General features: G+C 38.0%; 1 protein-coding gene across 3 annotated transcripts in view; it reads right to left on the bottom strand.

Annotated features, from left to right (window-relative positions):
* GALNT13 (polypeptide N-acetylgalactosaminyltransferase 13) overlaps positions 1–12,838 on the bottom strand; it is a 249,949-nt gene that overhangs the window by 97,886 nt on the left and 139,225 nt on the right. For all 3 annotated transcript variants that reach the window (XM_020797089.3, XM_020797088.3, XM_020797087.3), the window contains exons 6-7: positions 12,621–12,791; positions 4,264–4,381 (exon numbers count right to left, since the gene is read on the bottom strand). In XM_020797089.3, coding sequence (XP_020652748.1) covers positions 4,264–4,381; positions 12,621–12,791 — 289 coding nt within the window. The remainder of the gene's footprint in view (positions 1–4,263; positions 4,382–12,620; positions 12,792–12,838) is intronic.

The following is a 12,838-nucleotide window of genomic DNA, read 5'->3' on the forward strand; positions in this document are numbered from 1 at the left end:
AGGTGGCTTGATGGCACATAACAACAACAGAGGATTCCTGGTTTCCTCCAAGTCCTAGGATAAACTTTCCATTGCAAAGCATTTGAATTCATTTTGTAAGTAAGTTTCTCAATGAGGAACTCACACATACGCACTAGCCGAATTTCCTTTCCTTCTTCTTGAACATTTTCCATAGACAAAAAAACTCCCACACAGAAAATACCTATATGAAGATAGCTATCATGTATCGCTCAAATACTGATCACACACTCCATCCAACTAAGGTCACAAATATAATGTATTCTCCATATCCAATATCTGCATATTCAATACGTGTAAACCCCAAAAGGGTTCTGCTCTGTTGGATGAAACCAGAGACCTATCCTGTCCACTGTTCTGTAGGGATGGTTATTATCCACATACCAAGCGAGCCATGATTGCACTAGCATCTGCAAACATAAAGAATGTATAAAATATATTTATCACAAACAAGCTGCTTCTTACTTTGATTGATGCACTTGACTCTTGATAAAGGAGTTGTACATTTACAATCTCCCACACAAGCTACAAATAGGAAACACAGGATACAAGCAATGCATCTGCATTTTAAAGAATTGTCAGATATCCATTTATAGGAAACACTGCCTAAATCCAGTTGCTGGTCTCAAACAGAAGAAAGTAGGCTCACTCAATCAAAGGTGTGTTACCTGCATGCTGAAGTACCATTCAGCAACTGATTTAGCACATGTACTCTTGTTGAGACTAGCAAATGGATTTTGGCTAACATCTATCTAATTCAAAGAATCAGGTAGCTGCCTCAGGCAACTGACTTTGAATACCATAAAAGGACTGCAAACTATCACCTTTTACTTCAATTCATTATTTTATTGCTAACAAAGGGAAAAGCACAGAATTATCTGCCTTAGGTTAGAGAGGGCTTCAGTGCTATACTGAGTTAAAGAGGTAGGGGAAGGAACAGTAACCTGTGTCATGACAATCCCAGGTCCAATCAAAGCTGTAAAATACGATCCTCACATTTCTGTTGAATGCTAAATTAAAATGGGAGTAAGGGACGTGGTGGCGCTGCAGGCTAAACCACAGAAGCCTCTGCTGCAGGGTCAGAAGACCAGCAGTCGTAAGATCGAATCCACGCAACGGAGTGAGCTCCCGTCACTTTGTCCCAGCTCCTCACCAACCTAGCAATTCAAAAGCATGCAAATGCGAGTAGATAAATAGGTATCACCTCGGTGGGAAGGTAAAACGGCATTCCCTAGTCACGCTGGCCACATGACAACAGAAAACTGTCTTTGGACAAGCGCTGGCTCTACAGCTTGAAAAACAGGGATGAGCACCGCCCCCTAGAGTCGGACACGACTGGACTAAAAATGTCAAGGGGAACCTTTACCTTTACCTTTACACCTCCACATGGCATTGCTGCCTCCCCTGGCCAGCTTAACACCCTTTCTTCAGTTTTGAAAATAATTTGATTGTATCTAAGATGTGTTTTAAAACAAATTTTTCCCAATCTGATATTCCTAAATTCTTTGGAAATTATTTTTACATCCGACTTATTGCCATCCTGAAATCATATCTATTACTTCGAAGTGGAAAGCACACACTCACAAACAGGATGGGAATTCTTAAGTCTACAAGCAACTCAAGTGTAGGATGAACTACAATAATACAAGATTACCTACATCATATAACAGAGGGGGGGAAATCAAGCTGTTTTGCCAAGGAACAAATGAGTCAGCAAATATATGAATGGAAGTTTTTTTTTTAATCAAGAGTAACACTTTTATTTCCCTTCAGTTCAAGAAATTTTTGTCAGCATCTACTGTATTTCAAAATAACTTTTAGGATAAAATAATTCTAATCAAATTTCATTTTTTCCAAGGTCGTTCTTTGTCCTTCAGGAGAGTAAACCCAATTCCCAAATGGTCTGCATGTAGGGATTTCCTTCTGATTGTCTTTGGATCAAATGTATACTTCTATCAAGACACTCTCCTCTACATACACAACTAAATGCATGGAAGGGAAGCAGACCAAATGCTTTTTTGTCTCTTCCCCAGTCACTCTGCACCCCATTGGCTCTGCCTCCAAGTCAATACAAGTGCAGAGATACATTTCTGTATACAAATGCACCTAGTCAAATCCAAGAGAATATTCATAGACAGTTTACTCAGTCCCTAATGAGACCTGACCAAGATAATAAGAATGTCAACCTTTTACTGTAAATAGCAGCAGCCAAATATTAAACAAACATTGTAACATCCATAGAATCATAGAAAAGTGAAGTTGGAAGGGGTCTACAAGGCCATCAAATCCAACCCCTTGCTCAATGCAGGAATACAATCAAAGCACATCTGCCAGGTGATTATCTAAGTTTTTCTTGAATGCCTCATAACTGTAACCTATTAAGAAAAGCATTATCTGAGTCTATCAGTTTCACTGGAAGTGAATTATGCAGGTGCTTTCTTACTAATATCAATGTGAATGAAATGAATTTAACTTGTATTATACTGTAATCATTTATCCACTTCACTCTGGGTCTGGACAGTGCTCAGAAACAGCGGGGGGTTATTCTCATTGCTTCAACATATGGGTCAGGTAAATAAATGACCTTGCTCCTTCACTAGGACTATCAAGTTATTAGGCTGGATGTCACAAAAGTGAAACACCAGGAAGAAAGGAGGAGATTCCTAAATGTATTTATGAAAGCCCAAAGGTAATTATGATTTTTAGAAGTTACTATTAATCATGGTGGATAGGTGTGCAACATCCTCCCACCCCAATTAACACTGACCTTGATTGGAAAGCTTGAGTCCAGCAGCAAAGAAATTAAACATGTTTCCTTCAAGCTCACTGATCCCACAAGCTGTACCAATACAACTAAAAAGAGACAGAAGCATGCAAGGCTATCCTAACACAAAGCCATCCAATCCATCTTGTTCCCAGAATGGATTTAGCAAGCCATGAAAGTTTCATCCGCTATATGGTCAGTTCAGTGGGAGAGGTGCAGCTTGAGACCGCATTAGTTTGTTGGAAATTAGGTAGTAAAATTCAACATATAAAGGGTATTTTGAGATATCAGATTTTAATTAAGAATTTTAGAGTGGGACAATATCATAATAGTGCTATTAATCTGAAAGAGGTCTTGAGACTCTACCCTTTTTAAAATTTTACTAAGGAAGTGGTATGGCTTGATCTCTTTTTGGTCTATTCCATTTATTAGGCATTTACTTTTATATTGAGTTTGACATACTTCCACATCAATGTAGTTTTAAAAAAAAATACAAGAAGAAAATACATCTATGCATGCATTTTCAAATATTTGTTTGTTTTATATGTTGCTTTCCTCTCTATGGGGTACACAAGACAACTCAAATTACACATTTATCTTATTTTTTCCACATACTACCACACATTATCCTTAGCTAAGAAAAATATCGCAAAATCTGAAAAAAACCATCGATTCTGAGGGATGAGACAAGTTCAGTCTGTCCATTAGTCTAGGAGGGCCAGGTCAGATGGTTTTATACTGGAATATGCTAAGATCCTCAAGTAACCCAATGATATACAAGTATGAAAACTGCTCATATAAATTTGAGCATATATTATTATATTCATATACTGTACAGGTATGAGAATAGCCATTTGCAGCCACGATCCTCAAATGTAAAGCACAATTTTAAAATCTGTAGATTCATACTCTAGATTCATTAACAATTTCCAGCTTCCTAATCTAAAACTTTTAGAAATTTTGGTCAAAGAGCAAGATTTCAATATTGTAAATTTAATTACTTCATGAATACAATGTTATATTTTACTGGAGTAAAACCATTGATAACATAATTATATGCATCTAAATTTTGAAATATTGATATCCTCAAACCTTCCCAATCACTTTTGCACCCTTCATGTAGACCAAACAAATAAATAAGTAATGACGGTACAGCTCTTAGAGCATCAGGAGGCAATCCAATAAGTGCTCCTTTTACCCACGGAATGGATGAAATAAACACTACAGGTGTTCAAGCACCTACAGCACATCTTAAGAGGCAAAGATGTTCTGAGGTGGAATCAATGGCTCCCTGATTTACTAACTGAAGCCTTCCACTGGTAGAGCATCACAGATTGGATTGCGCCCAAAATTTAGGAGCAAAATACAGATATCATTTTTGTGAAAGCAAATTAAAAAGAAGTACACCTGTCTTAAATGTTAACTTTTTTTACTGAAAAACTATGCCAGTTATCAGAAAAGGAAGTAAAATGGAAAATTACCCTAAAAGACATTTCAAGATTTTCTCCACCCCAGATATCCATTCCTGCATCGTAAGTTCCTATCTCTTCAAAGTAGTTTCTGTCAATAGAAAATAGGCCACCAGCCATAGTAGGGGTCCTAGGTGAAAACAAAAGAAAAACAAAAAAAGGGAAAGGAAAAGGAAAAGGAAAGGGAAAAATAAATTTTGAAAGATGCTGTGTGGAATTTAATAGGTGATACTACAGTATAGCACATACCCTCAAAACATTGTAGACATGATTATATTCCACTTGCTATAAGCCGAACGTATATTAACATGTTTTATCATTTTGGTTCCTGAACATACAACTTCTGGCCATGAACTCCAATATATATATATTGCAATAACCGGCCAAATCACATGTGCATTTATATTTTAAAGGGTTTTTAAAAAAATTGTTCACATTAAAACATATATCATCATATAGCTAAGCGAGTGGAATATTGTGCTTCTACATATAATCTGAAGCATTTAGTGGGGACGGTTCAACTTCTTTACCTTCATCTTTAGTGGTTGAAATCCCATTGCTTACCATAGTAAGTTAAATTTGAGTAGGCCCACTGATTCAGTGGGGGCTTGGTGGATCATCTCCTCTAGACGTTCCACTGGTTCCAATGGGCCTACTCTAGTTGTTACGTACTACGCTAAGAGTGGAAGACAGGAGGGCCTGGAGTGCTCTGGTCCATGGGGTCACGAAGAGTTGGACACGACTAAACGACTAAACAACAACAACAAAGCTAAGCAATAAGATTTCAGCCATTGTGTTCATAAAATTACTTGGAACAGTCACTTTCCAGAATTATAAACTTTTGCGAGTACTATTATTATGTATGCCTTTGGAGAAGCCACCGTTCCAGCGCCTGAAAATATACACTAAACTTTTAAAGAGGATTAATTTCTTTAAAATCTGTTCAGAGATGGATACTTTTAAATAAATGTTTTCATATTTAAAGCCCTCGTGATGGAGACATTAGAATGACGGATGAATGTTTTGGTTCAGTAATTCTTTAATTTTGTTGGGGAATAGAAACTTTTACTCAAAATGGTACCACTAAATAGCTGAGGATGCAGTCATTTGCCTCATCCAAGTGATCTTATTGATTATTTTCCATTGATTTGTCAAAACGTATGCATTACAGATTTCCTCTTGCAGGAGAATAGATACATTTTTCCTTTAGATAGCCTTTTTCAAACATCCGTTTTTCAAATAAATGGTGGAAGAAGCAGCAGCCAAACATCAGATCTCCTATTATGATGTGTGGAGCAGGAAATGGCATATAATCTTGATTATATGATGCAGGAATGCAGAAAACGTACTTTCAAACATAGCATGTACAAGCAAATATATGCAAAGAGTGAAAACACAGGCAAACACAGGAAAGATGAATGAATATTTAATTACTGTGAATTATCTAACAAATTTTAGTTACACAGATGTAATCAAAGGGCTGCATCCATCAAACAAGGATTTCTCCTTGCAGAACAGAACTTCTCCTTGCTGTCTTCTCTCTGCACTCCCACACCTCTCAAATCCTACAAACTGCCAAGATTAATTTGGGAGTGGGTTCAAGAATGGTTATATGAGGCGGCTGTTCTGCCAGTGATGGCTATTTTACTCATAGAGGGACACTATGAAGTCCATTGTAATTATTTCTATAGCTCAGTGAGCTGGGTATTTGGCTGCAGAATCACAGGTTGGGAGTTCAATTCCCCACTGAGCCCATTAGGAGAAGAGCTAGCCTGCACAACTTTGGGCAAGTTGCAAAGTTACAGAGAAACTCCAAGACTGACATCTGTAACGTCCAAGTCAAACCTATACTTGCATGCTCTGAGGAGAATTTCTGAGTATTCTTTATCTAAAAAAACCCTGGAAGAGGTCACCATAGGTTATAATTGACTAGGCATCATGTTATTATTATTTATTTCAGTGAACCCAGTTCTACAGACATAGTAAACTACATTTGTTAATACAAACCTCTACCCATTTTTGGCCATGTTAGCAAATTTATGTTAGCTATATATACGGATGGATTATAAGAAATCAGTCCGTCATGGCTTATAACAGCATAGTGTTTTTGTCAGTGAGTCATGGTTTTCAACAACATAATCATTTGACTATGTTCCCTAAGAAGTAAATTTCAGCATCCCTTTGCCGAAGTATGGTTTTGAGTCACGGCAAGCTGGTCTAAAATCAGAAGCTACAAAATCTGCTAAACAGGAATACATTTGAAAGCGTTAATCTCCTTTATTTAACAAATCCCCATGCAGCTTCACCATCATCAGCAGCAGCAGAAGTAACAGCAGCAGCTTTTTAACTACTTTACGTTTTGTTCCAAGACTGATATATGTAACGTCCAAGTCAAACCTATACTTGCAGGCTCTGAGGAGAGTAAAAGTCATCATGTACTGAAAGGATCTTTTGTCCTCATTTTGCTAAGCTGTATTTCTCTACTTTGCAGCTCTTGCAGATAAAATTGAAATGAAATAGGTTATAATCCATAAAGTCTTACTTCAGAAGATGGCTCATGCCTTTAATGAGACAATTTAAAATGTAAGGGATCTGACTATTGCTATGCAGACTTTGTTTTAAGGCAACAAAGACTAAAACAGATTTATGCTAAATAGAAATAAATTACGTAGTCTTGAATTTAATTTTAAATAGCATAACTGAGTTAGCTTTCAATGAATTCTGAACCTTGGTTTGCAACATTAAACATTACTAATTAGTTTTTTAAAAAATTACATCCCATAGCTTCTGTTCACTGCAGATATGATAAAGGAGCTATCTGTCAAGTTCTCCTTACAGGAACAGATTATACAGAGCTCTGTTTTACAACTGTCTTAGATGACAATTACCTGTAGGCTTTTACAATACTGAATTAATTAACCTTTGCCATACATTCTGGGAAACTCTGATATTTCTGTTGCTTCAGTTCCTTAATGATAGATGAAAACAGGACAAATGAAACAGCTACTTGATATTCCTGAGACACGCAATAGCCATTTATACTGATTTTCATTCCAAGTGAAAGTGAACTCTACTGGCTCCAAACGGGGACACACAGCACAAAAAGTATGCCTTCCAGAACTAATTGTAATTAGTTTAGGTTAGGTATGCATCGGTCACTGTATTTAAAAAAGGCATTGGTTGATAGGAATCACTGTCGCTGCCTTAGCAACATTATATCCCAGCTCAGATCTGAGACACCAGATCCCCCTATCTCTTGAAGCTAACCATGCTATTCAAGGTCTGCACCATTTGTGGGCAACTTCCATGGTTAAGGTACTGTTTTCCCAGGGCTTCAACTCATCTGGAAAAAGTTTCACCTGCCCACTGTAGCCACACTATTGTAATATGTTACTGTGGCAACAGCCAACCTCCCTCTCCCAACAACTTACTGTTTTCCCCTTTAAATGAAGCACACATGGAATAAAACAAGACACAGAGAGTGCACATCTTGTTACTAAGATTATTAACGCTTGCAAGGAGGTTCCCAGGAACGCTAAGTGGCTTCAGAAAACAAGGAAGCTCTTGGTGAACCTTGTATTCATGCAGAAGAATCCCATTTCATTCACTTTTGTTTGTTTGTTCATTTTGCTGCACTCATGATGGAAACCAGTAAGGCTGGGGTTTCCAGATCACTGGGAAACCTGAAATGTGGCGATTCAAAATAATTCATTTTACATGGTTGCAAATGAGAACAATTCAAACAGGGGCGGACCCCAGGAAATAACAAAAGTGCCTTATAGATCATAACCAGAACAAATATATTGAGTTGTTTCACAGTAAGCATGAAAACGATCCACTCTTTACCTAATTACATCCTTTCCTTTCTGATGCTTGTAAGAAGTTCATTGAAAGATGTCCACATAAATATAAACAGAGACAGAAGACCATAGAGATGACACTCCAAAAGATTCAAAATTATTAGTCAAGTCTACCATCACCTCATTTTAATAATTACACTGGAATTTCAGGCACCCTTAGGCACTTCTATTGTTTGGTTTTTCACTTTTTTTAGTCTAGTTACATTTTCCCTTTTCCTCTCTTTGTAATACTGATCACTGAAAGACTGCCCCATGGCACAGTGGTTAAACTACGCTACAGCAGCCAAGACTCAACCCCTGGCCTGAGTTCGATCCTGATGTGCTCAGGTAGATGGCTCAAGGTTGACTTCCATTCTTCCGAGGTTGATAAACTGAGTACCTAGCTTGTGGGGGCAGCAACGTGTAGCCCGCATAACTGAACTGCGAACCACCCAGAGGGTGCTTCAAGTGGTATGGGGCAATATACAAAACTAGCAGCACACTTTGCTTTTTGCTTTCTAAATGAAAGCCATCGATCTTGAAGCTGACAGAGGCAATCTTATACTGATTATGTGAAATGGATTCCCCTGAATTGGAAGTCAGTTACCTTGGGGACTATTCAAGCCTGCCAATTCAAGATAATAACTCCCATCAAACCACAGCTATTGCTCATCACATTCTTCCTGTGTTCACCAAACCAATGACAGATAATGCCTTCCCACAATATTCCTATCTATCCCGGAGAACCAAGTTGTTACCTCTAAGAACAGAGTAGCTTACTGTAGCTATTGCACAACTTGTACTTGTAGGTTTTTTTAAAACAAGGTGCCCACCAATTGCAATCACACTGTAGGTGTTTAAATGCAAATCACATACCTTCCATCTGTCTTTTTGATATGCCCCCAAAGGAAGACATTGGGCAGAATTTGCATTTGGGAACAATCTGAGGGGCACTTACTATGCAGACACATGCATTGTGGAAATCACAGAATAACAGAACTGTGCTGCTGAAAGGGATCTCCTGGGTCATCTAAGCAGGAAATCCTCACCTGAAGCATTACTGACAGGTGGCCATCTAACCTTTGTAAAGAAAAGGAAGAATCTATCACCCTGAAGCAGTGTTCTAATGGCAAATAACACTGGCTGTTACGAAGCTATTTCTAATATTCAGAAATATTTCTAATGTTCAGTTATTCTCTCCTTTCCTGTAATTTGAATCCATTACTTCAAATCCTACTCTCTGTAGCTACAGAAAAGAAGCTTACTCCATACAGTATTCTGTATGGCAGCCCTTCAAATCTTGAAGATGACTATCCTATTGTCTTTTCAGCCTTCTTTTCTCAAGGCTAACATGCTCAGATCCCTCAACAGATCCTCATAGGGCTTGGTTTCCAGACCTCTTAACATCTTGGTCAGCCTAATTTCCACATGTTCCAGTTTACCAATATCATCTTTGAATTGTGGTGCCCAGAACTAGACATTACTCCAGATGAGGTCTGGCCAAAGAAGAAAAGCTGGCTCCCTTAATCTAATATCTGAATAAATCAACCAAAAGATAGTTATGTGATACCCCAAAGGCTTCTCTAAAATATCTTTTTCTGCTGGTAGAAGGCAATTATAACTTTCTATTGGATAAGCCTTGCTTGGCAATGAGTTCCAAAGCTTGAGAGTAAGTACCAAAAGGTCCTCTCTCAAGTTCCAGCCAAATGGGCTTCATACAGAAATGTGTATTTTGAGGATATTAAAATCCACACAGTCCTCCCTAAACAAAAAAACTTAATAGGTGGTGAATCTGTTTTGAGAATCAATGTTCCCTTATAAACAGTTCTAGTCAATAGTTCAACTGCAATATTCTGAGCCCCCTGAAATATGTTCACACTTTTCAAATGCAACCACACATAGTATATTACAGTAGACCAATCAAGAAGAAACCCACTATATGCCACCATTGTGGCCACATCAGATGTTTCAAGGACAGTTCCTTACATCTGATATACTAAGCGTAACTGTCAAAAAGCACTCCTCATCACCTGGACATCCTGGTATGGGCTAAATCCAAATTGCCACCTTATGTTTTCAAGGATATGGATCTTCATTCTAGATCCATTCTAGATCCACATTCCCTGCTCTGCCACCCAAGTGACTAATAGCAACTCTTGATTAAGTTTCAACTTGTTCACCCTCATCTAGTCCATTAACAAAACCAGAATTATTTCCCAGTTTGAGCAACTCGTTTGGATTTAAATGGGAAAGGAAAACAAGATTTGGGTATTGTGTATTTAGAGGTGAGAATGAATTCCCATTCTTCCATGTCCTATAGATGTAAAATGCTATAGAGGATACAACATGTTAATAGGGCAGACAAGAAGTGCCCCTGAATGATACCACAGGAAAGCAACAATGGTACCAAACAGGACTGTCCTAATATCACCTTCAAAAACTGATTCCCCTGGCATGAAATACTGGAAGTACCAGTGAATGCTGACTTCAACTTGTGTCCCACTCATATGATCCAGAAGGATAACAAAGCATCAAAAGATGCAGCACCTCTGCTGAATTTTAACAAGCTGGCCAAAACCATCTCTACCCCCTAACCAGGCCTGGAGCTAGAGCTATAGAATTCATCTCATCCAAAAATTCCGGGTGCTAAGAATCCAAGAATGGAACGTTGGAGACTGGTTGTAAATTACACAATACAAGTAGGGTTACTTATTGTAAAGCTACAGTAGGGTTAAAAGGAAAATAAGAATGTCACAGAGAGAAAACAAACACCACTTCTTAAATATAATGGAATTAAGCCCTATTATAGGGATTTTATACTAACCCACTTGTATAAAATCTCTCCCAACCCTGTGGCAGATTATACTGTATACACCAGGAAGGATACGGGTCAACCCACAGTGCAGACATTCTCCCTTCAAAGCATCATGACCACATCCTTAGCCTGAGCAAATTGAAAAGATGTAATGTTACATCACCTGGACTCCTACCAATTACAGTATCCAGGTCCATACAGCAACAAGACATTTTGTCTGAAGAATGTCTCGCAAAATGGTCAAATAGTTCATGTTCATTCCACCTTTGCTCCTATTCTTGCATGAGACCAGAGTGAGCAAAATACAATTGGTGGGCCTCAAACCGTTTCAGCTCCTCCAAGGTCCTCCACTGCCCACCCCCTCATAATGGGAAAAACACTTTGGAGGAAAAACATGTTTTTTTTTCCCCACTCATGGAGGTCTCTGAGAGTAGTGGAATTTGCATGACGGGGCTGCAGCCTCCCTAGTCCCAACCAACACATAAAATAAAAATAAAAATGGATCTATGAAAACCAGGATGAGTTTATGATTTTTTTAAAAAAACAACACCTTTATATATCATCATTTCTGGTTTTGATTCCTTACAGTTTTGATAATTTCTAGGTTTGTTACAACTCACAGCCAACACTGGGAGTTAAAATTTGACCTTTGCAATTGTCCGCCCCCATTTTAACCACTGTCCAACTTCTTTTTATCATTTTCCAAAGCAAGGAAACATATTTGGCTTTAATAACTGGGAAATGTTGCTTGGGGGACTGTCAGCGTCTTGGGCTATTTCCCATGGGCCTCCTGGGATAGACTATTATAATACTCCCTTCATCATTCCTGCAGAGCTACACAATTTAAGCAAGCTTAAACCTTGCAGCAACCTCACTATGAATTGTAAAAAGCTTCTCCATGTTGAGAACACCACCATCCCACTCAAAACATACAAATGCACACGATCAACAGCATATACTGCCGACCGGATGGGGCCATATTTTTATACCATGTGAAGACACACACACAAAAAAGTAAATATTACTGAAAGGTCTACTGAAAGTTCAGCATTCTATTCAACAATATCATAATTTACTCTAAAACAAATGGATATAGCCACTTCACCACCAGGTGCTACATCAAAAAGAATGTTGCAAAGAAAATGAATACAAGACAGGGGTGGTGGATAATTTCACCAATTTGCAAGGCAGCAATAAACAAACAACAACAACAGAAACAAAAAGATCCCGCTCCTGTTCTCTTTTGTGAAATATCCAAGGGGAAGACGTTTCCTCCCAAATTAATTCTGGAATTCTTCCCCACAAATGGACTCTGTCTTGCTGAATCACTGAAATATCTATCTATCCATTTAAAAAAACCCACAACCGAACTTTATAACTCAAAATGCATTATTCTTATGTATCACTTTGCACATACGTTTACTGATTTTCCTGTCATTAAATTTGCAACCCAATCCCAAAAAAACTCAAATCCAGCTTTAAATGTAAGGAAAATGTGCTATGAAAATCTTATTAGAATGTACAGAAAACAGTTTAAACCATCTCCTGCAAACAAACATACTGGAGTTCCTTTATTTCCCTGATTTATGTGGTTTATTACTTGTATTCTGTTTCAATTTACTTAAGCTAAATTATAAACACACATGCTAACATTTCTCACATTCACATACAAAGTACTCTATGATCATGAAATATTTCTCATCCCTTTCTCTTACCTCACAGGCAATGTTCTGTCACCTTTCCTTCGGTCCATTTCCCTCTGTGGAACAGGGTACCAACGAAAGTTAAGTTTCCAGTTAAATCCTCCATAAGTCATGTCTGACCCAGCCATGTACTCAAAAGTGTCATCACTGATCACATCAATAATTGGGCAAACAACAATCTTCCTACAAAACAAAGAATAAGAATAAAAATAGGCAAACATGTCTCTCTC

This window comes from Pogona vitticeps, chromosome 1, assembly GCF_051106095.1.
Source record: "Pogona vitticeps strain Pit_001003342236 chromosome 1, PviZW2.1, whole genome shotgun sequence".
Lineage (NCBI taxonomy): Eukaryota > Metazoa > Chordata > Lepidosauria > Squamata > Agamidae > Pogona > Pogona vitticeps.